Source organism: Hypanus sabinus, chromosome 11 (genome assembly GCF_030144855.1).
Source record: "Hypanus sabinus isolate sHypSab1 chromosome 11, sHypSab1.hap1, whole genome shotgun sequence".
Classification (NCBI taxonomy): domain Eukaryota; kingdom Metazoa; phylum Chordata; class Chondrichthyes; order Myliobatiformes; family Dasyatidae; genus Hypanus; species Hypanus sabinus.
In genome coordinates, this window is record NC_082716.1 from 7568606 (window position 1) to 7594176 (window position 25571).

General features: G+C 46.7%; 1 protein-coding gene across 1 annotated transcript; it reads right to left on the reverse strand.

Annotated features, from left to right (window-relative positions):
* Positions 1 to 387: 387 nt before the first annotated feature.
* LOC132402337 (uncharacterized protein DKFZp434B061-like) lies at positions 388 to 2352 on the reverse strand. Its single transcript, XM_059985216.1, has one exon. It carries the CDS (start codon positions 2350 to 2352, stop codon positions 388 to 390), a length of 1965 nt encoding a protein of 654 aa, XP_059841199.1.
* Between the last annotated feature and the right edge of the window lie 23219 nt (positions 2353 to 25571).

The window sequence follows — 25571 nt, forward strand, 5'->3', positions numbered from 1 at the left end:
ATACTTTGACAGCAAATGAACCTTTGAACATTTAAAAGGCTATGGAGAAAATGGGGTAGAGAGGGAAGATCAATCAACATAGATAGAACGGCTGGGAAAAACTTGATGGGCCAAATGGCCTAATTCTGCTCCTACTGTATTGTGCACATATATATATAGCTAAGGTGCCAAAGACTTTTGTACAGTACTGTACAGACAACATGGATTGGAGAGTGAGTGTATAAATCGGGAGGGAACAAAGGATGTTGGGAATGGTGAGGGTGGAGGACCACAGGAGGGGTGTGGGACAAGTGGCAGAGAAGCAGTGTCAGGGGCGGGAGTGAGGCAGGTATAGACATCCCCTTCCCTCAGACACCAGGCAAGGTAATCTGATTCCAAACAATTTGTTTATTGATCATTACAGCGTGACTGAGTGGACCGAGGCGGCCGGAGGGACTGAGTGGACTGAGGCGGCCGGAGGGACTGAGTAGACCGAGGCGGCCGGAGGGACTGAGTGGACTGAGGCGGCCGGAGGGACTGAGTAGACCGAGGCGGCCGGAGGGACTGAGTGGACCAAGGTGGCCGGAGGGGCTGAGTGGACTGAGGCGGCCGGAGGGACTGAGTGGACCAAGGCAGCCGGAGGGACTGAGTGGACCGAGGTGGCCGGAGGGTTTGAGTAGACTGAGCTGGGCCGGAGGGGCTGAGTGGACCGAGGCGGCCGGAGGGGCTGAGTGGACCGAGGCGGCCGGAGGGACTGAGTGGACCGAGGTGGCCGGAGGGACTGAGTAGACTGAGCTGGGCCGGAGGGACTGAGTGGACTGAGCTGGACTGAGGCGGCCGGAGGGGCTGAGTGGACCGAGGCAGCCAGAGGGACTGAGTGGACCGAGGCGGCTGGAGGGACTGAGTGGACTGAGGCGGCCGGAGGGACTGAGTGGACTGAGGCGGCCAGAGGGACTGAATGGACTGAGGCGGCCAGAGGGACTGAGTGGACTGAGGCGGCCAGAGGGACTGAGTGGACCGAGCTGGGCCGGAGGGACTGAGTGGACCGAGGCGGCCGGAGGGACTGAGTGGACTGAGGCGGCCAGTGGGACTGAGTGGACCGAGGCTCCCGGTGGGACTGAGTGGACCGAGGCGGGCGGAGGTACTGAGTAGACCGAGGCTGCCGGAGGGACTGAGTGGACTGAGGCGGCCAGAGGGACTGAGTGGACTGAGCTGGGCTGGAGGGACTGTGGACTGAGGCAGCCGGTGGGACTGAGTGGACCGAGGTGGCCGGAGGGACTGAGTGGACTGAGCTGGGCCGGAGGGACTGTGGACTGAGGCAGCCGGTGGGACTGAGTGGACCGAGGCAGCCAGAGGGACTGAATGGACTGAGGCGGCCAGAGGGACTGAGTGGACTGAGGCGGCCAGAGGGACTGAGTGGACCGAGCTGGGCCGGAGGGACTGAGTGGACCGAGGCGGCCGGAGGGACTGAGTGGACTGAGGCGGCCAGTGGGACTGAGTGGACCGAGGCTGCCGGTGGGACTGAGTGGACCGAGGCGGGCGGAGGTACTGAGTAGACCGAGGCTGCCGGAGGGACTGAGTGGACTGAGGCAGCCAGAGGGACTGAGTGGACTGAGCTGGGCTGGAGGGACTGTGGACTGAGGCAGCCGGTGGGACTGAGTGGACCGAGGTGGCCGGAGGGACTGAGTGGACTGAGCTGGGCCGGAGGGACTGTGGACTGAGGCAGCCGGTGGGACTGAGTGGACCGAGGTGGCCAGAGGGACTGAGTGGACCGAGGCGGCCGGAGGGACTGAGTGGACCGAGGCGGCCAGAGGGACTGAGTGGACTGAGCTGGGCCGGAGGGACTGTGGACCGAGGCAGCCGGAGGGACTGAGTGGACCGAGGCGGGCGGAGGGACTGAGTGGACTGAGCTGGGCCGGAGGGACTGTGGACCGAGGCAGCCGGAGGGACTGAGTGGACCAAGGCAGCCAGAGGTACTGAGTAGACCGAGGCTGCCGGAGGGGCTGAGTGGACCGAGGCGGCCAGAGGGACTGAGTAGACCGAGGCGGCCAGAGGGACTGAGTGGATCGAGGCGGCCAGAGGGACTGAGTAGACCGAGGCGGCCAGAGGTACTGAGTAGACCGAGGCTGCCGGAGGGACTGAGTGGACCGAGGCGGCCAGAGGGACTGAGTGGACCGAGGCGGCCAGAGGGACTGAGTGGACTGAGCTGGGCCGGAGGGACTGAGGCAGCTGGTGGGACTGAGTGGACCGAGCCGGCCGGAGGGACTGAGTGGACCGAGGCGGCCAGAGGGACTGAGAAACAGCATCTTTACAACCGGTGCCACGGTGGCACGCTCTCAGTTTTCCGATGTAACTAGAGAAAATTTGCAGCATCGAAGCATAGTGGTTAGCGTGTTGCTATGACAGCTCGGGGTTCAGAGTTCAATCCCAGCATCCTGTGCGAGGAGTCTCTGCACGACAACCCAGTGGAATGTGTGCATTTTTCCTGGATGTCCTGGTTTTCTCCCACAGATCAAAGATACACCGGGTAGGTTAAGTTGTCCCATGATTGGGTTAGGTTTAGTTGAATTTGTCAGGGTGGCTGGGCAGTGCAGCTGGAACGACCAGCAGGGCTGACTCCGTGCTGTATCTCTAAATAAATAAATAGATAAAGTAATCTTAACTGTGCTGAGATTGCAGAAAATACACTGTAACTCAAGCTAAAAGTCTTTAATTATCTTGCTCATGAAATAAATCTTCAGTTCTGGGTTGAAGTTGTTTATAAAGTGTACCAGTTGTATTTTTACCTGACCTTTCTGCCATGTTTCATTGGTCCTATATCTGCCTCTCGTTCCTTCAATTCTGAGGGGTTGAACCTGCACTCCCATCGTTCCTGCAGCTTTAATGAGCTTCATGTGTTTAATCTGTACCTTCTGGTGGTACAGAGAGTAGCACCAGATCACAGAAAACTGGAAGAGCAAGGTTGCTATCACAACACTTTGCAGGGCAGAGCTCAGTTCCTGCCGTGGTCTCTGAGGAGTCTGCTTGCTCTCTCTGTGAATGTGTGGGTCTCCTTTGGGTTCTTCCGTTTCCTCCCACATCCCAAACATTCATTCCTTCAGTACACTAGGGAAAAGGAGAACAACATGACTCTTACTCTGGATCTGAAGAAGAAATAGAATGAGCATATAAAACAATAACCACAAATACAGAGACAATCCTATAAAACACAATGTACATGTAACTGTTTGAGAATGGCCATATCAGCTCATCAAAACATAAAAACAGAAGAATAGGCCATCTGCTCCGCCATCCAATAAGATAATGGCTGATCGGACCATGGATTCTTCTCCACCTACCTGCCTTTTCCTGATAACCTTTAATTCTCCTACTATGCAAAAACCTATCCAATCTTATCTTAAATATATTTACTGAGGTAGCCTCCACTGTGTCTTTGGGCAGAGAATTCCACAGATTCACTATTCTCTGGGAAAAGCAGTTTTTCCTCATCTCTGTCCTAAAGCTACTCACCCGAATCTTGAGGCTATGTTCCCTAGTTCTAGACTCATCTACCAGTGGAAACACCATTCCTGCCTCTGTCTTATCTATCCCTTTCATAATCTTATCTGTTTCTATAAGATCTCCTCTCATTCTTCTGAATGCCAACAAGTATCGTCCCAGGCAACTCAATTTCTCCTCATAGTCTAAACCTGTCATCTCAGGAATCAACCTGGTGAACCTCCTCTGCACCACCTCCAAAGCCAGTATATCCTTCCTCAAGTAGGAAGACCAGAACAACCCTGTACAGTTGCAGCATAACCTATATACACATAAAGTGACACATTCTTCGGTTGTCCATCGGAATCCAATAACGACGTTTGCTCCTTTAATGGTGAGATCTTTGATGACTATACGGTCCTATCCTAAACCCACAAGTTCTATTGCAGGTGGGACATGTATATGTGGTAGTGTGGTAGTGATGGCAACCATGGCTGCATTTCTCCTGGCTCTCCTCTGCTGTCTTCTGGTTGTTCTTTCCATCTCCAGAATATGGACCCCGTTCCTACACAGCTGTCGCTAAGTGTTACGGTCAGCATCAACATCCTCCAGGTCCTCAGGTCTGACCTTGCATTTCCTTAAAGCATTCTTCATCTGTAAGTGACACACATAGTGAGTAACACACACAAAATGCTCCAGGAACTCTGCAGGCCAGGCAGCATCTCAGGAGAATTAACTGCTGGGATGTTTTGGGCTCAGCCTGGGATGTTGTCTGGACCAGCAGCCTTTGGGAGTTGACTCTCTCCAGAGTCCTCCTCACATCTGTTGCAAGCCTCAAACCGTCATAAAAGTTGCGCACATTGTGCATAAAAGGCATGTGGGTTGGCGTTAGTAAGCAGAGAGCATGCACTGTTGGCACCAGGAGTGTGGTAACACTCGCAGCCTGCCCCCAGCACATCTGTAGACTGTGTTGGTCATTGATGTAGACGGTGCATTTCACTGTATGCACCAATGTACATGTGACAAATCCAACTAATCTCTTTATCTCTTTAATAGGAACCGCAGACAGAATCCGAATCAGTTGGTTATCACTGTCTTACGTGACAAGAAACCTGTGATTTTGTGACCATAGTACAGAGCAAAGACATAAAATTAACCAATGAAAAAGCACTTATTCAAGTAATGTACAACAAAGAAACTTCCAGAGCTTTCCAGAATTATACTTTGTATAGACACTGGAGGCACACTAAACTGTTATATGCATATAAGAACTACTTAAATTCAAGTGGATTGTTAAACTGCAAAGAAAGTAATAAGTAACCAGTCTAATCTCAGCATTAAGCCGGCAGATCAAACAGTAGGTACATATAGGGGCAGGGCTTCCGAGGATGAGGGTAGAATGCAGGAAATTGTGACTAGCTGTGTAGGCACTGTGGACAGCATGGACTGGATGGGCCAAAGGGAATGAGTCTGTGCTATGACCCCAAGTCTTTCTTGGTCCAAGCCTTTAAAACCCACTCGTTTACTAATTCTTTCTTCACATTTGTGTATTTTTTAAATATATAAAAAACATTCAACCCCCCCCCCACCCCCACCCCCACACATTGAAGCTTGAAGGCTGATCAGAGGTCTGGATCGAAGCCCGATGATTGATTGAAAGCCCAGTCGAGGCCCAGTGGTTTGTGATTCTCTGCGAGTCCACTGGGAAAGTCTGGGCCCTGTGTCTGTAAACCTCTGAGTTAACTGGGAAAGTTCGGGCCCTGTGTCTGTAAATCTCTGAGTTAACTGGAAAAGTTTGGGCCCTGTGTCTGTAAATCTCTGAGTTAACTGGAAGAGTCAGGGCCCTGTGTCTGTAAATCTCTAAATTAACTGGGAAAGTTCAAGCCCTGTGTCTGCAACTCTCTGAGTTAACTGGGAAAGTTCAGGCCCTGTGTCTGTAAATCTCCGAGTTAACTGGAAGAGTCAGGGCCCTGTGTCTGTAAATCTCTAAATTAACTGGGAAATTTCGGGCCCTGTGTCTGTAAATCTCTGAGTTAACTGGAAAAGTTTGGCCCCTGTGTCTGCAACTCTCTGAGTTAACTGGAAAAGTTCGGGCCCTGTGTCTGCAACTCTCTGAGTTAACTGGGAAAGTCAGGGCCCTGTGTCTGTAACTCTCTGAGTTAACTGGAAAAGTTCGGGCCCTGTGTCTGTAAATCTCTGAGTTAACTGGGAAAGTCGGAGTCCGCAGGGGAAGTCAGAGTTCCGAGACTGCGAGTGTGAGTCCTCTGGGGAAGTTGGGGCCATGACCTACAAATGTCTGTGAGTCTGCTGGGGAAGTCACAAAGACAGCCTGTCATCGTGTTAGAGGACCGTGTATGTGCGTGGGTGGGTTGGAGTGAAGAACAGGGTTGTGCTCTGTGTGTTCATTATGGGCACGCTATGTTAGTGCCAGAATGTATGGAGACACTTGCCGACTGTCCAGAGCACGTCCTTAGGTTGTGTGGTTTGTTAAGACAACTGGCACATTTCACTGTATGTGTTGAAGTGTGCGTGAGAAAAAATTCTGAACTTCTTGGTGCCTCGTCTAATCATCGCTGTCCATTTTACTCAGCCACTCAATGTGCCGAAGGTATGGCGCTTGAGATCGACCTTCATGATTTATGCATGAGATTTCTGGGGATATTCTGCAGAGTGTGGCCCTCAGGATAATCACTGACATTTAATATATATATAGAAAGCCGTGAGATTTTAGTATTTAATGAGTCATTTGTACACATTACAAGGGGTAAGTCAAAGCCATATTCAGGTGGGTCCTTCACAGATACAGCACACGGCAGAATATTCATGAAAAGGGATTAGCGTTTTTTCTCTGAGATAAACTTAGATCAATCCATATTTTAGTGGTGCTGAGAGCATTAGGCTAATGGTATAATGTACTGATAAAATACTCACTTGAAAGTGAAATTCTTTCAATGCCAGGGTTTAGCTGCAGATCATCAAAATGCCTGAAGAATTATTCTTAACACTGAAAACTGGTTCAAATTAATCAGTCTCTCCTGCTCCAGGTTTAATTTGCATTGTACGGGCAGAGTCAGCGAGTCACCAAAGGATAGAAGCCACACAGTGAAGGGGCTGAAGGAATAATCCGACTGGAGTATTTTTGCCTCGAGTCTCGGAACTAGGCATTACTTCTTGCATTGATAGACAGAGCAAGGTCTGGGCTGTGGACCCACCCACATCTAGTGCCTTGATTCATCTGTGTATTGAGTCTGTCACATATCAACTTCCGCTTTAAATATACCCAATGAGTTGTCCTCCACAGCCATCTGTGGCAATGATTTCCACAGATTCACCTCCCACTGGCTATAGAAATTCCACCACATCTCTGTTCTAAGTGTCCTATTTATTACTATTTATTATTTTCTCTTTGTGTTTGCACAGTTTGCTGTCTTATGCACATTGGTTTGTTGTCCTGTTGGGTGTGGTTATTCCATTGATTCCTCTGCGTGTCTATGATTTATTGATTATGCCCTCAAGAAAATGAATCTCAGGATATATATGATGACATACGTGTACTTTGATAATAAATTTACTTTGAACTTTGAAATTTTATTCTGAGGCTGTGCCCTCTGGTCAGACACGCCAACCCAGAGCCTTTGACCATCAGGCCTCAACTTCCAGACTTGCTGAATTCAATCTTCAGCCTTCAGGCTTTAACCTTTGGTGTTGACCTCAAAACTTGCTGATCGCAGGACTTTGAACTCCGAACTCGTATGGACCTCTGACCCCAGACTCGCTGACCTGGAGGGCTGTGCCTGTCCTGGACTCGCAGGCGTCAGGCCTCTGACTACTGGGCACACTGACCCACAGGGTCTCAGCCTGTAATGTCAACAGTTCATTCCTCTCCATAGCTGCTGTCTGACCTGCTGAGTTCTTCCAGCATTTTAAGTGTGTGGCTCAAGATTTCCAGCATCTGGAGTCTCTACTTCGGGAGTGATGGATGCAACCTGAAGCAGATTGGTCTCGGACCTGATGAAAGTGTTAACCGCAACAGGAAAACTTGGTTCACTGCCTTTGAAATGTCATTGGGAAAGGTGTCACTAGAAGGGATTAGGGTGTAAAACTGCAGTAAATACCTTTCTAATTAGTTATTGTTTCTTGCAAATCTGCTTTGAGTTTGAAATGAGAGATTACCTCGAGAAATGTCATATGATATCCCATCATTACAATTTTATTTAGCATGCAATGCACAATTGCTGAACCGAGCACCTGGCTTCTGGCTTTCAATGTAAAGTACGCCACATTGCACTAAAATTAATGGGGTGGCTCTTACTGCGTAATTTTCGAAAGTAGATATTAGAATTGATTCTGAATTTGCCCTTAATTTAAAACTTTAACTGACATTTAATTCTCATAAAAGAAATGATTCATTAAAAAGGCTCAGATTACCTGCAATCATTGCTCTGTGCTCGTGATTGGAAATCAAGGCGACTGGAAGATATGTACTGGAGCAAATGAATAAAGATAAGATTAGCTTTATTTGTCACGTGTACCGATATTAAAACATCGAAACAGCCAGTGAAATGCGGTGTTTGCGTCAACAACCAACACAGTCCGAGGATATGCCGGGGGCCTTCCACAAGCGTCGCTGTGCTTCCGGCACCAAGGTAACGTATCCACAACTCAAAGTTCATAGTGAATTTATTATCAGAGTACATATATGTCACCATATACAACCCTGAGATTCATTCTCTGGCGGACATACTGAATATATCCACAACAGAGTCAATGAAAGCCGGCACCAACTTGGGCAATTCACAATTTACTAATTCTAACCCTAACTCCAGTGATTTCAGGCCCACAGCCATCAAGCAATCTTTATACATTAACCCTTTCATTCCCAGGATAATTTTCGTGAGCCTCATCTGGACTCTCACCATCCTTTATTGCTTAAAACTATTTGCAATACTTCAAATGTCATGTGACTAACAGCTGATAAAGCCTCTATTTGCATTCATTTTTTTTATTTTAGGGATAAAGAACGGTAACCGGCCCTTCTGTCCATGTGACCGGCAGCAAGGATTGAACCCCGACCTTCCAATCACAGGCGCTGTAAAGCGTTACGCAATAACCGGGGATTGTAGCTGGACAAAGTTTGAAAGTCAAGCAACGGCTCTGTTCATGACCTCCCGCAAAATTCTGCAGGTATGTCTTACTAACATGATAGTAACACAGGGTGACATGGTATAGGTAGCGATTAGTGTAACGCAATTCCGGCACTAGCGGCTCAGGTTCAATTCCCGCTGCTGTCTGTAAGAAGTTTGTACGTCCTTTCCATAACCCGGTGCTCCAGATCCCTCCCACATCTCAAAGATGTGTAGGTTGGTGGATGAATTGTCCACCGTGAACGGATGGGTCAGCTATATGGAGTTGGCACGTCATCCCTGTGGACACATGAGATTCCTTCGGGTGCTCCGGTTTCCTCCCACAGTCCAAAGACATACTGGTTGGTAGGTTTGTTGGTCATTGTAAAGTTGTCCTGTGACTAGGTTAGGGTTAAATGAGGTGGCTGCTGTGTAGCTTGACCTGAAGGATCTGTTCCACATTGTCTCAAAAAATAAATAAATATATCTATAACTTCAGCCCTCGTTCTCCTACGCTCTAATGAATGAAGGTCAACCTTCTCGTCCTCTCTCCGTAACTCAGAGAGGTGGCAACATCCTCATAAATCTCTGTACACTTTCTTAGTTTTCTCAGTTCACAAGGGATGATAGTTTATTTCGAACATTAAAACATTTCAAGTGTTGGAAGGCTTGGACAGAGTAGATGTGGAAATGCTCTTTCCCTTGGTGGGTGAGTCCAGGACAAGAGGCCACAGTCTTAGAATTAGAGGGTACCCATTTAAAACAGAGATGAGGAGAAATGATTTTAGCCAGAGGGTCGTGGATTTATGGAATTTGTTGCCACATACAGCTGTGGAGGCCGGGTCATTGAGGGTGTTCAAGGAGGAGATTGACAGGTATCTAATTAGGGTATCAAGGAAATGGGGAAAAAGCTGGAAATTGGAACTAGATGGGAGAATAGTTTAGCTCATGGTGGAGTGGTAGAGCAGACTCGATGGACCGAATGACCTACTTCTGCTCCTTTGTCTTGTGATCTTGTGATCTTAGTCACTTTCAGGATCCAGGTGTCAGCTGGCAAGACCAGAATTCATTTCCTGTCTCCAATTACCTGTCCCTGAGATGGCCCAGAGTCACCTTGCCAACCTGCCACAGCCCTTCTGGTGAAGCCACTCCCACAGTGGGAAAGAGGATCCAGGCTGTAGACCCAACGATGATGAAGGAACGTGGTGCTACGTTACCATGCCCGGTTGGCTGCAATTCGACAGACGTGAGTCCACTGGAATCTGGAAGCTTGTCTTGAGGTTCAAAGTTCAAAGTAAATTTACTATCAAAGTACATATATGTAAACATATACCACTCTGAGATACTTTGTTTTGTGAGCATACTCAGTAAATCCATAGAATAATAACCATAACAGAATCAATGAAAGACTGCACCAACCTGGACATTCAACCAGTGTGCAAACAGTGCAAATACAAAAAGAAGGAATAATAATAATAATAAATGCTGAGAACATGAGATGAAGAGTCCTTGAAAGTGAGTCCATTGGTTGTGGGATCATTTCAATGATGGGGCAAATGAAGTTGAGTGAAATTATTCCCTCTGGTTCAAGAGCCTGATGGTGAGGGGTAATAACTGTTCCAGAACCTGGTGGTGTGAGTCCCGAGGCTCCTGTACCTCCTTCCTGATGGCAGTAGTGAGGAGAGAGCTTGTCCTGGGTGGTGGGGGTCTCTGATGGTGGATGCTGGATTCCTACGATAGTGTTTTGTGTACATGTGCTCAGTGGTGGGGAAGGTTTACCTGTGATCAACTGGGTCATATCCATTACTTTTGTAGGATTTTCCATTCAAGGACATTGGTGTTATGTTTGTAAGTGAGTGGGAGGGAAGAAACTGACTTATTTTACTTTTGTTAATTTGTTACATGTTGTATTCTGTTTTACTGTGTTCTACGTTGTTCGTCGAGCATTGTGGGGTGCAGGAATGTGTGGCAACATTTGAGATCACCCCTGCCCCCATCACATCCCTAGGCTGTGTTGGATGTTAACACAAATGACACATTTAACTGTATGGAATGCCCTGGTTCCCATTTTTACTGTTATGCAGTAGGTATTTCATTTAGCAGTCCTGTAAGAGCCGTCTGTTCTGATTATAGCCTGCTTGGATTATTGTTGAAGATAAGGGATGATGAGGAATGTGTGCCATCCATTTAGCATGGTGGAACTGGGGGGAGGTTTTCTAGTGAGGGACACTAAGGTTGGGTTTGAGGTTTTGTTCAGGGACAGGTGAAGAGAGAAGACACTGGACAGAACAGGTTGTAGGATTTGACCCGGTACGGGACCGTGATTCGATGAAGCCAGGGGTGATGATCGATTGAGGATCGGTGAATATGGTGAAACGTTGAGCTCTAACTTGTGCAATTAGAATTAGGCTGTTTAATTAGAATGGGCTCTTTTCAATATGTTTTTCTTAACTAACTGTCTAGTTAAGATTCATAAATCTAATTCCTTTAATTGTATGCAGTGCACTGTCTGCTATTTCTTGGCACCGAGTTGTTACGTGGTAGCAAATTACACAGGGTCCACATGTAACCCCCGGGTCGCCTCAGGCTTGCTCAGCTTGTTCTCGTCTAGGGGGAGCAGCCTTCGGCCCTGCCAAACTGGGTAATCAGCTTGTGTGGATGCTGTGTGATGTCCCCGCCTTGCCAAAGAACAAACAGGACACCATATGCGATTAAAGGATTACAGTTTATAAAGATTACTATAACTAAGTGATTAATAATGATACAGTATATATGAAGGAAAAGAAAATAAAGAAAAGGCGCCAAACTTATCAAAGTCCAAACCACTTCGTGCACAACCGTTGGAGCTCAATTACCGCAGTCTTCTGGTCACCATTCGATCCCCTCCGAACTCCTCGACTCACAGCTTAGGACCATCCAAAGTGGTCAACCAAGCACATCTATTTTCGTCTCCTCTCCTTGGGGTACCTCCTGGCCTTGGACCCCCGCTTGGGGTCCATTCCTCGCCCAGTTTACAGCATCATGTCCTCTCTCTCTCACCCCCTCGCGCTGATCTCCCCAAAAGCCCGCCAACAATAGCTTACAGACTCAGAAGAAAGAACAACATTAATCCCAATTGGTTTACAAAGGAATACAATTCTCGTTTTCAGTAAATTTTAACCCAAACAAGCTTCCAGCACTCTCTTGCAACAAAGAAGCATTCCTACTTTTAACAAAACAAAGAAGCCATTTTGATTAACATACGCAGTAACAAAGAAAAAGAAGAAACCCTCCTTTACACACACCAACTGGGGTTTGGGGTGGGATGAGCCGTCTCAGTCTCACGGGTTTGGCTAGACCAGAGAGTGTCTTCTGTAGACTTATGCAGACGAGGAAACCAGGGGGTTTCATGTATGTTTTAATGTAAATGTGATAAATAAGTCTTAGTCTGAATCTGAAGCTGAGTTCCTCCGCCATTTTGTATGTGTTACTTGTAAAGGATACAATGAATCTGAATCAGAACCTGCAGGAGGTGGTGCTCACATATTTGATGGCATCAGGCATCTTTGGAATTGTTAGAGCCGCAGTCACCCAGACAACTGGAGAATGTTCCATTGTATTCCCCACCTTGGAATCTGACAATTTTCCAACTGGTTTTGGCTCAAAGCATCAATTGTTTATTCCCCTCCATCGGTGCTGCCTAACGGGCTGAGCTTTTTGTGTGTGACGTTCTGTATTTCTAGCATCTGCAGAATCTCTTGTGTTCTCCTGGGAGCCTGCTGTGGGGCGACGTAGTAGTGTAGGAACAACAACACACACAAAATGCTGGTGGAACACAGCAGGCCAGGCAGCATCTATAGGGAGAAGTACAGTCGACGTCTCGGCCCCAAACATCGACAGTGCTTCTCTCTATAGATGCTGCCTGGCCTGCCGTGTTCCACCAGCATTTTGTGTGTGTTGTTGTTTGAATTTCCAGCATCTGCAGATTTCCTCGTGTTTGCATAGTAGTGTAGTAGTTAGCTGTAAGATCAGGGTTCATTTCCCGCTGCTGTCTGTAAGGAGATTGTACGTTCTTCCCGAGACCACGTAGGTTTCCTCCGGGTGCTCTGGTTTTCTCCCACATTCTAAAGACATTTTCTTAGGATTAGTGAACTGTGGGCATGCTCTGATTGTAACGTGGAGGCAGGTTCGAGGATCCAACGAATGAAACAGAAGACACAGATTGTGAATGGGCACATTAACTATTTATTTATAAATGAATGTTGAAACACAAAATGGGGCTTCTCACTAAACGAGTGCCCATCTAAACAAACCTAAACTGCACAAAGCTACAATACTGAACATCAGTCACTCTTTAACTTAATGAGTATTCTGCTAATTCTCCCCAAATTATAAATCTGAGAAACGGAGCATGTGACAAACAAATACTCAACTAAACAAACGTGGGGGGGGGGGGGGCCCATCTGTGTCTGCGACGCTCATTCTCAATGGTCCTTCAGTACAGATCGCGGTTTCAGCCTGAAGCGGGCCCTGGAGACAAAGGAAAGAGAGCGCGTCTCTCACACGCGCTGTTCTTATGCTTCCGAGGTGCCTGGAACTGGACACTGGTGCCGCAGCGTGCTAGCCAACTGATGGGAAAGTTCAACTGCATCCTTTAAACGGGCCAATCAATGACTGACGTGTCGGAAGTGGCTTTTGACTATCTAATAAGCTAATCCTCATGTGACAATGTTAGCGTAAGAAGTGTGGCGGCACTTGTAGGCTGATTTGATTTGAAGCATTCCACACTGCATGTCAATGAACTGTACATGTAACAAATAAGGCTAGTCTTGCTAATCTTTCTAAACTAGTTCTTATGCTTTTCTACAGCACAGTGACTGTACTTCTGAAACGGTCCAGAGACCAACAAAAAGTTTTAGATGTTCTTCATCATGTCTTTGTTTTTAAACCAGGGTCTTGCTTTTGCAAGTCTTTCTTTTTCCTGTATACATACATTTATGAATAATTTATATTTATATTGATTTATTTATTTTGCAATACAGTGGGGAATAAGCCCTCCTGCCCCTTTGAGCCACGCCGCCCCATTTAATTCTTACCCGGGGCAATATGCCGTCTAATGTATCAGTGTATGTGCGTGCACACATCTTTTGCTACTAGCGCACAAAGGTTTGTCACCCTCTACCTCACTGGCACGTTAAGTACATTTTACGATCGTACGCATTCACATTTACTTTTCTGGTTTCTGATGCAGACAGCGTTGACAACACGGAGTTTGTGATGACTTGTTTTCAGATTTTCAAACTGGCTTACTTATGCCGTGTTTTTTTGAAGAAGTTATTCAGTGCACACATGTTAAGGTCACTGGGCAATAAATTGCACAGCACAAGATTTTTGTGCACACTGGTCATTACAAATTAGAGGTGTTCATAACTTGGGGTCCATGGACCGCTCTGGGATCCATGGATAGATTCCAGCTTGTCTGGGAACTTGGAAGTGAAAAAATTTACACCTCTAGCTGAAATCTAGCATTTCCTTCAATGATGAAGGCAACACCCCACAGTAGTATTAGCAGTATCTGTGACTTTGTCACCAAGGGAAATCACAGAGATTTTCATATCATATTACAGTTGTTAGATATCTCAAAATATTGTTTACAGCATGCTCATCACTACTTTGAAATTATGGTAGTTATCAGACCTGCCGCTAGATTGAACATTATCGCAGTCTTCCTGCCTGCAGATGCTCGTGCGATGGAGCTGGCCAACTATCAGGCAGCCCTGTGGTCGGAGGTCCAACATGACATGCACGTTGCTTATTCAAAGACTAGCTCACAGCTGTATGTTATACAAGCCGAGCAACAACTGCCTTCACACCGATGTCTTTAAAAAATAAAATCTATTTTATTTCATATATTTAAAATATTATTCTGTGAAGGGGTCATAGGCTTCACCCAACTGCCAAAGGGGTTCATGGAAAAGGTTAAGAACCCCTGCCCTAGACTAATCACAGATCAACTTACAATCACTAAATAACCCAGCCGGTACATCCTTGCACTGTAGGAGGAAACTGGAGCACCAGGAGAAAAGCCGTGCATTCCATGAAGAGGACATATGGAGACTCCTTAGAGAGCAGCTCTGGAATTGAACTCCAAACACCGGAACGCCGGAGCTGTAATAGCTTCCCGCTAGCCGCTACGCTACAGCATTATGCTGTCTGTGAAGCAGCTTCAGCGATATTTTCATTGCACCCGCTTCTCACCATATTTGTGCACATGATAATAAATCAACGCGACTTTGTTTGACAAGGAAGGCTATTTGGCCCATCGAGTCAATGCTAACTCTTTAAGCAATGTCGTCAGTCACTTCCCTGCTGTATGGCATTGAAGTGGGGTGGGCTCTTTGGCCCAGGTGGTCTATGCTTGGCCAGTATCCCATATAAGCTAGTCTCATTTGCCTGTGTTTAGCCCCTATTCCTCATTCCTCAGTGTAGACTCTCACCCACAGAATAATGGAGGGAGCATCTATGGAGAGGAATAAAGATGAGTGTTATGCTGGATTTCCAGCATCTGCACAATCTCCTGTGTTTGTAGACATATGGCAGTCTACATTGTGGGAGAGAGTCAGCAGCTTTAATGTCCTGGTATTTTACGTATCAGATGACCTGATTGCAATCACAAGGAAAACTCCCTGGAGTCTTTACTTTCTTAGAAGTTTAAGGAGAATCAGCTTGTTACCGAACACTAACAAATTACTACAGTTGTACTGTTGAAAGTATCCTGACTGGTTGCGTCACTGCCTGATTCAAGATTCAAGTACATTTATTATCAAAGAATGTATAAATTATACAGCCTTGAGATTTGCCTGCTCACAGGTAGCCACAGGGCAAGAAACCCGAAAGAACCCAATTAAAGAAAAAACAGAATAAAAATAAAAGGCCAACACTTGATGCTCAAGAGAAAGAGAAAGAAAAACAACTGAAGCGAGTTAACGAACTTCCTCGTCTGTCATCATGGACCAAGTGCTCACCACCTTGGTGTCAGGAGTGGGATGCGAGATCGATGACGAGATTGAAGAGCTACAATGTCGGATAAAGTGCTTTAAGACCCAGGGATAAAATGAGGGATCGAGCAGTATGCCTCCCCCACAGGGCTATTGCAGATGAGACCTGGAGGGAGGACCGAGCATTATGCCTTCCCAGGACGTTCTGATGGCGCAACTGTACCCAGGCTCCCCAACCCGGGAGGGCAGAGCGGAGCACACTGCTCCCCTCTGGAGAACCCAAGACACCGTAACCATGGGTAGATGGGCACCATGGCAGATGCTGCTGGGGCAACAGGGAGATCAAAGGGCCTCGAGATCGATCCTGAAGCTCCCCAGATACTTTGGTACCAGCCACCTGGAGCCTCACCTAACTTGCTGCATGGCACAATGGGTGGAGCCCCACTGAGACTGCGGTGAAATGAGCCTTGCCTTGGACACTGGAAGGAGATGAATGTAGGCCCTCCTCAACCTAACACTGGTGGAGCTGCTTGACTACAGGGCCCACAGGGGTGTTTCAAGCAGAGGCAGTGGGCGGAAGCAATGAAGGAAGAGCTATGCAGCAGACGCTCCGTATGGGATAAAACTTGGGGCACTGGCAGCAGCGGACTCCTCCACTGTGCTCAGCATGGCTACCCCGCGTTCCCTCCCGTGGCCCAGGAAGATCTTGTCCTCCACACCTTTGTAAAGGCACGCCTTCAGTAGCATGTTCATTGCCATTATCGTTGGACGAGGCGGAGGGGGGGCAGAGGCAATTCCAGCATCGCCCTGCATGCAGCAAGCCCGAGCTCATGCCATCGAGGGTGAGGAGGAGCCCATGAGCCAGGTCTGACCAGCACTGCGCCGACCCCGCTACGGGTGTGGTGAGGCAGGTCATTTGGCTCGGGATTGCCCCACACCGGCACCACGCCATCGGAAAATGCCGAGTGGGAAGCGCTGCCTGAGTCCTCCAGCAGAAGCCCTCCATTGTCGCCCCTCCGGGTGGGCTGCTTGGGTGAAGAGCAAGGCTAATACGCGGACTGCGCGGTGGAGGGCATTAGATGCCAGGCATTGGTCGACACGGGGCTAACCATCCCCACCATCCATCCTGGTGTTCTCCCCAACACGGACCAGCCATCCCTGCCTGGGTGGACAACTATGGCGATCCAGCTGGTGACGGTCACTGGCGACTGTGTGGCGACGCGAGTGAAGAGGAGGCTGTGCATCGTGATGGGAGAAAATATAGTGGAGCACGAGGTGTCGACCGCCGACATCTGAGTATCCTGCAGCCTTGGCCAGGACCTGCTGTCCTGTTGGGCGGCCTGTGTGGGTGTGCCGGGGGCAATGCTCCACCTCAGAACGGAAGCTGGGTTCTCTGGGAAGTGGACCCGGCCGGGGCAGCAGCCACCACCGGATTCACAGTGGCCCGGGGCAGTGCAGCACACCCGGCAGCGGCCCAACGCAACACTGCTGAAACACGGGCAGTGACCATGACAGCTGTTGACCCCCCTCCCCACCAGGGACCAGCAGCTGTGCAGTGAACAGGTGAGCGATCCCAAGTTGGCCCGGGTGAGGGAATGGCTGACTGTGTGACGATGGCTGGAGAGGGCAGAGATCTCTACTCTGGATCCAGACGCCAAAGCCCTACACTCGCAGTGGGGAACGCTGGAGGTGCGCAACAGGTTGCAGTTCCGGCGGTGGCAGTTGCCGATGGTGACAGACATCTCTTGGTGGTCCCCTGGGGGCTCCGCACAACGTTGCGACGGTCAGTGCTCAGGCTGCTGGGGGTGGGGGGGGGGTCACCATTTTGGAGTTGTAAAGATGCAAGACAGGCTGTGTGAATGCTTCTACTGGCCTGGTAAAGGCAGGATGTGGAGCTGTTCGTGCATTGCTGCGATACTTGCACGTCCCAGAAGGGGCCGGTCTATCAGTCTAGGGTACCAATGCAGCAGTACATGGTGGGGGCCCCAGTATGGGTCTACTGCCCCACCCACAAGAAGGAACAAACCTCCAGGCTTGGGAGACCGACCTGCCTTTTCCACATAACCCTTAATACCCCTACCATGCAAAGATTACAGCAACATGCTGCTTTTTTTTACCATTTAAATAATAATCTGCTCTTTCATTTTCCTTCCAAAATGGATGACCTCACATTTACCAACATTGTACTCCATCTGCCAGCCCCTTGCCCACTCACTTAACCTGTCAATATCTCTCTGCAGGCCTTCCATATCTTCTGCACAATTTGCCTTTTCACTCAATTTAGTATCATCAGCAAACTTAGATACACTACACTCGGTCCCCTCTTCCAGATGGTTAATGCGTACCGTGAACAGTTATGGGCCCAGCACCGACCCCTGCGACACACCACTCACCACTGATTGCCAACCAGAGTAACATCCATGTATCCCAACTCTCTGCTTTCTATTAGTTAACCAATCCACTATCCATGCTAATACATCACCCCCAACTCTATGCATCCTTATCTTATGGATGTCTTTTATGCGGCACCTTATCAAGCACCTTCTGAAAATTCAGGTAAGTAATGTTCACCTGTTCCCCTCTATCCACCGTGCTCATTATATCCTCAAAGAACTCCAGTAGGTTTGTCAAACAGGACCTGCCTTTGCTGAATCCATACTGCGTCTGCCTGACGGATCCATTTCTTTCCAATCTGGGCCAACGTTAAAATTGACCCACGACAGAACAGCGAAAGACTCCAGTGCCCTGGAAAGAGGAGTAAACATTGCAGAGAGCAAGCAAAACCAGCTCTTGCCTCCAATCTGGGCTGTTGCTTAAATTGTCTAAACAGCACATTGTACCTCACACTAGGACCGATGCTGTAAAAGGCCTTGGGCCTAGACCACGTTTCCCAATGACTCGCTGGGCCCAGATCTCGTTATCCAGCCTGAAGCTACTATCAAGCTTTTCCAATCAGCTTGGCCCTCAGAGCAATCCAACCTCACACCTGGCCAGAGTATCAAGTATCAAATCCGAATCTGCTCTACCTGGGCCCCGACTTCTCCTTACAGCACCCAGGGTGATTCAAGCTTACTCCAGGGCCAGCTATACAGGGATCAGAACTCCATCTGAATCAATTAATCCACTGAACTCGCCTCTCCATCACTCGTTCCTTCACTGTTTGAGACAATAATTCAACACAATTTACCTCAGAAAAGGTGCTTCTAGTGATGTTTATAGTTGGATTTCTTAGCTTTTTGACTACCTGGAAGCTGTTGCATATGTTTGGCAGCATCATCTTAACTGGAAGTATGGTCTGGCATGGCAATTCAAATGTACAAGAATGTAAGCCGCTGCAGAGAGCAATGGACTCTGCTCAATACATCATGGGCACATCCCTCCCCACCATTGGTAGTATCTACAGGAAGTTCTGCCTTAAGAAGGTAATGTCCTTCATCAAAGACTCCTACCATCCAGGCCATGCCATCTTCTCACAGCTACCATTAGGCAGGAGGTACAGAAGCCCGAAGTCCCACACTATACCAGGTTCAGGAACAGTTTCTTCCGTTCAACCATTTAGCTCTTGAACCAACTAGCAAACACAATGATCATTCCAATCACTGCACTAAAATGGACCTAGTTATGTATTTTCTAATTGAGTTTTTTTTTCTGTAAAAATTGTGCAATTTCTTTACTTTATGTTTTTCTTATGAATACTGCTTATATCAAAGTTCAAAGTAAATTTATTATGAAAATACATATTGTGTATGCCACCAGTTTCAGCCCTGAGATTCATTTTCCTGCAGGCATGCAGGGTAGATACAAAGAAACACAAGAGAATCTATGAAAAACTGCAAACAGAGAGAAATAAATAACCATTGTGCAGAAAGCAACAAATTGATCAAATACAAAAAAATAAAGAAACCGTACCTTAATATAAACACAAGCCTGATCCAGAGTCCCACAAATTATATTGTGATTGATCCTGTATTACAGATAGGACAACCCATGATAACTACCCAGGTATAATATTACAGGATAAACAAGCAAGAACAACTTACTGACTAGAGAGAGCCATTCCAAACACACACAGCATGTAGAAATCAGTAAGTGAGAAAGGCCAGAAATATGCTGAATTAGAAGAGGAAATTGAAAGACTCTGGAACATGAACAGGGTATACATTGTCCCAGTAGTAATATCTACAACTGGTGTCATCCCAAAATCACTACACAATAGCATTAAACAATTAGAACTACACAGTAATATCTATGTAAATCTCCAGAAAGCTACAATACTAAACTCCACTAGAATAGTCTGAAAGTTTCTAGCAATTGACAAATGAGTGTGCTTGGCTATGCCCATACCTCAGGTTTTACCACCTTGAGCTGAGATAAATAAATGAATGAATGAATGAATGAATGAATGAATGAATGAATAAATAAATAAATAAGCAATCAAGCAATAAATATGGAGAAGATAAGGAGTCCTTAAGAGTGAGTCTATAGAAAGTGGGATCAATTCTGTGTTGGGCTGAATGAATCAGAACAGAATCAGATTCACTTTATTGCCAGTCTGTGAAACAAACCAGAATTGGTTATGGTTCAGTGCCAAGCATAAAACTCAGGACAATACCATAACAGACAACGCAATAGCAACCAACAATTTACAATAGTGCGAAGTGTCATCAGTAATCACGAATTAGCAGAACAGCCACATATGCAACCATCAATAATCAGACTTAACTAAATATGAACATATAAACAGACTCGATAATTATCAAAAGGACAAGTAGCGCAGGAAAGACCATTTACCGGAGGCTGTGCAGGGGCAGTTAGGGTTTTACACCTAACTGAATTTTGCTGAGAATCTGGATAGCTACAGGAAAGAAGTTCCCTCTTCTAGTTCAAGAGCCTGATGGTTGAGGGGCAATAACTGTTCCTGAACCTGGTGGTGTGGGTCCAGAGGCTCCTATATCTCCTTCCTGATGGCAGCAGCGAGAAGAGAGCATCCCTCTCTCACTGATGCCATGAGTCAGAGATGCTGCTGCAAGTTTTTTACTGCTCCTGTGCACATATGTAGTTTTGTAGTTGTCAATAAATGTGATTTTGTCTTTGACTTACCCTCATATCATGGCACGTTACATCTCATTCAGCCCATCCAATTTCTGCTACTTTTCTCTCCAAACTCCCCTCAATCTCTTGTCTTCTAGTTCCAGTTCAAGTCATTTAATTGTATATTCAACCCTACATGAATAGAGCCAAACAAAACAGCATTCCTCCAAAACCAAGGTGCAAAACACAATACCAACAGCACATAGCACATTTAGTAATGGTACAGTCACACACAAATTAGCCCAAGTCCCCGAGTGGCTTGGCTTTTAGATTGATGGTGCATTGGATGTTGTCCTGGTCCAGCTGATCTTCCACCGAGCAAACACTGGAGGGCAGCACCGACGGGAGTGGATACAAATTCCAGCAGGCCCACAGAGGCATTGGCTTCTCATCGCCTGGGACACTGTAGTGTGAGGACCTGGTCTACGCAACAACTCTGGGATTTTTTTCCTTAACAATTATTATAGAATATATTTTCAAAATTGTTTGTGGCTGTCCCATCAAGCGGCTGCACTAAAGATTCACCTAACCACTTCCTTTGTTATTTTTAGGATGGTGGCTCTGCTATTTTGGTGCTGGAATGTGTGATGACACTTGTGGTCTGCTCCCAGCACATTTTTGGTGGTGATTTTTTTAAAATTTAGATTTATTTATCACAGGTATAGTAAAACACACAGTGAAATGTGTCATTTGTGTTAACAACAAACACATGCAAAGATGTGCTGGGGGCTGCCTGCGAGTGCCACCACACATTCTGGTGTGAACATAGCATCCCTACAATGCTTGGCAGAACAACACAGAACACAACAAGCAACAAAACATCAACAGTGAAGCAAGCCCTGATCCACCAGACATTTCTGTGTACACTCCTTTGCCACTTCATTACTTAAACCTGGATATTTATCCAAATATCCAATCAGCCTATTGTGTGGCAGCAATTCAATGCATAAAAGCAAGCAGACATGGTCAAAAGGTTTGGTTGTGGTTCAGACTGAACATCAAAATGGGGAAGAAATGTGATCGAAGTGACTTTGACCGTGGAATGATTGTTGGTGCCGGATGGGGTGGTTTGAGTATCTCAGGAACTGCTGATCTCCTGGAATTTTCATGTATAACAGTCTCTAGAGCTTACAGAGAATGGTGCAAAAAGCAAAAAAATATAATCAGGTGAGTGGCAGTTTTGTGGGCAAAAATGCCTTGTTAATAAGAGAGGTCAGGGGAGAATGGCCAGATTGGTTCAAGCTGACAGGAAGTTGACAATAACTAAAATAGCCATGTGTTACAACAGTGGTGTGCAGAAGAGCATCTCTGAATGCACAACACGTTGAACCTTGAAGTGGATGAGCTACAGCAGGAAGAGCTACAGGGGGCACTAATAAAGCAGCCACTGGATGTATGTTTTTATGAACAAGTGAAAAATCAATGAATCAGAATCTGTGTTAAACATGCTCTCCAGGTTATATGACCTTTCAAACCAGTTCCACCTTTCAACAGTCATCGTTGACCTGAGCTTCCCTTTTCTGCCTATGTAAAGATCCAGAGGAGGCAGAATGCCAGGGTGCGTGTCCAAGAGGAGGAGGAGGAGGGCTTATGGCATGAGAAGAGGTTACTCTCCCTCTGCAGATGCTGCCTGACCTGTGAGTTCCTCCAGCGTTTTGTGTGTATTGATCCAGGTTTCCAGAATCTGCAGAATCTCTTGTGCATCTAGTTTTGTTCTTGGGCTATAATCCTTCGATGTGTATTGCATCCTTTTTTGCTCCCCCTTTCTCTCTCCCTCTTTCTCTTCCTCTCTCTCCACCTCCACCTCTTTCTCCCTTGTCCCCTCTCTCTATCCCTCTGTCTCTTTTCCCTCCCCTCACTCTTCCTCTCTCTCTATCTCTCTTTCTCTCCACCCTCCTCTCTCCCTTTCTCTCCATCTCTCTCTCCCTCCCTCCCTCCCACCCTCCCTCTCCCTCTCTGCATCAGTCGCCAGCTCACACCAGTGGAGTGAGACTAACCCAGCATCTCTTTCGCAGGTGTGTCCTGAGTTGCGGAGTTCACCCAGTCATCCCTCTCGCTCTACCTTTCCTGAAGACTATTTCTGAAATACTGATTTGGCTGAGAACATTAACGGGGAAAAGCTCATGCAGAGGGAAGTTCTGAGGGATGAGAGGAGCATGTTTTAACATATGGCATAGATATGTCAATTAAAAGAATAATCATTGCTGGTAAATTTCTAAGCCTTGTCTCTTGGGCCTGTCTGTTTCTCCAGACACTCCATCATTCTGCTGCTTTCTCCTCCTCTGGCCCCCAAGACTTAAAGGTCTGTCTAAAACTTTACCTGTTTTCAACTCAGCACAGAAAAATGCTATTGGCGTTCTCGGAGAATCATCTACTAATTTACTCTCAGTGGAAGTGGCTGACTGACAAGGCAGATGCAGCATTATACAAAGAATTAACACATGGACCTGAGGTAGGAGGCATCTTGCCAATGAATAATGCATCGTTTGCTCGGAGCCCAATTTATGAACGCTCAACAAATTAATCATTCATTTGTGACCTCTGCCTTATGTAAAATAAATCTCAAACCTACTGTCGAACAAAAAACCATATCTGCATCAGTTTTCCTGATTGATGTTAAATCGCTTTCAAATGAAGCCAGTTCTCAAGACTGCCATTGTCTCTCCAACTTTACGACCAAACTTTCCTTTCTAATGAATGCACATATCAAACACGGAACCCATTGAATCCCTCGGTTTCAATTTTAATGAGGCGAGATTTCCTAGATAGGGGATTACCATGGGTGTGAGAGATATTTCTCCAGCCCCCACCTTCCAACAACTCCTGTCTGCAGCTAGGCTGTGGCGCAATCTGTGTTGAATTATGTTCTATACTCTCCCTCCTCAGTGGTTGCTGGGCTCCGAGGACAAGGGCCTGTGACCCCTCCCTGGTTGGCAAGTCCTGGGTTCAGTTCCCCATGTGGGCCAGGGTTTTTACTGGAGGTTGAAGTCTGAAGTTCTAAGACCAAAGTGGGAAATCTGGAGGCCCAAACTTTGAAGCTTCTGGCATCGCCGTGCCCTGGGGTTGGAGGTCGTTGTAGGCCGGGGTTGAGGTTGAGGCCTGTCCCTGGATTGGCCTGTCTGGAACATGGAGGCCTGATCATGGTCTTTGACCATGAGTCCAAGCCAGGAACTCAAGGTTAAAGGACTGATAACTGTGAGTCTAGCCAGGGACTGGAGGTTAGAGGCTTGATGTCTGCATGTCTGTGAGCCCAGGGTCAAGGACTTCAAGATGGCCTGTTCTGGGGTTAGAGGCCTTTCTGTGTGTGTGAGTGAGAGTGAGAGAGAAGTTTGTTTGTTACTGACGTTGCTTGTGTTTTTCTGCTGAACATTGTGGGCATGCAATGTCGGTGTCAGAATAGGTGATGACGCTTGTGGGCTGTCCCCGGTTCCTGTGCCTGCCGAGGCGACTCTGAAATGCCACTTACATTCCTGTTTCTGTCACCACCCCTAGCAGCTTATTCCAGATGCTCAACATTCTCTGTATAAAATAAAACTTACATCACATTATAATCCTTAAAGTTTCCCCCACTCATCTTAAAATTTAAATATTTCTACCCTGAACTCACATCACTTCAGAGCCTCCTTATCATACTTCCATCACACCTGGGCAGTGCTGTTAGTGCTTTACAGAGCTAGCAATTGGGGTACGATTCCCGACACTTCCTATAAGGAATTTCCCCTATGACCATATGGACTGCCTCCCCGTAAGATGTGGGCATGCTGTGTTCAAAGTTCAAATGTTCAAAGTAAACTTATTATCTGAGTATGTTTATGTCACCATATACAACCTGTGATCCGTTTTCTTGCCGGCATTCACAGTAGTCACAAAAAATAAGCATCAATGAAAAAAGTACTCTCAGACTGACAATCACAGTGCAAATCCAAAAAGAAAAAATAATAAATATATAAGTAATAAATAATATTGTGAAGTTGAGCTGTAGAGTCCTTGAATGTGAGTCCATAGCATTGTGTATTTAATATTTCAATATGTTTGAGTAATCTTGAATGTATATTGTTTTATTAAGCATTCTCATTCATTTAATTCAGATTATATGTATCACTATGTGAACTACATACGTCATCACGCTACCATGTGATATGTGCGCGCCTCGCTTAAAAGTGAAACACGAAGCTGGACTCCCATTTCAGGCTCCCGTGTCTTCCTTTGAATTAGTTTAATGTTTTGAAGTTACAAAAACAACACACAGGTTGTGGAATCAGTTCAGAGTTTTGGTGTGTGAAGTTATCCACATTGGTTCGGGTAGGGTAATAACTTTTCCTGAACCTGGTAGCGTGGGACACGAGGCCTAGAAGCTCAGAGGATGTGTGACCCCATTTTATGAGACATAGAGGCGAGCACAGGAGGAGGTGAGTGAGTGTTCAGTGCGGTCTGACAGCCTCACACTGAATGCTGCCGGTAGAAGGTGTCTGTGAATGAGAGACCCTCGCTTGCTGCTCCTGAACGAAGGCCCCTATGTCTGGGTCAATTCTTACTTCCTTGTGAAACTGAAGGAAGCCGTTCAGCCCATTCAGCTTCTTCTATCAGGCCATCAGACTGCTGGCACAACTGTATTTCTATGTTATGTTGACTGTCCTGTTGTACATACTATTTATTATAAATTACTATAAATTGCACATTGCATATTTAGATGGAGATGTAACGTAAAGATTTTTACTCCTCATGTATGTGAAGGATGTAAGTAATAAATCGAATTCATTGAGTTTCTGCCGGATCTGAAATAATTCCATCACTGTGCATACACTCAATGGGCACTTTGTTAGGTACATTCCACACTCGATAAGGTGGCCACTGAGTGTATGTTTGTGCTCTTCTGCTGCTGTGGCCCATCCACTCCAGGGTTTGACATGTTGTGTGTTCAAAG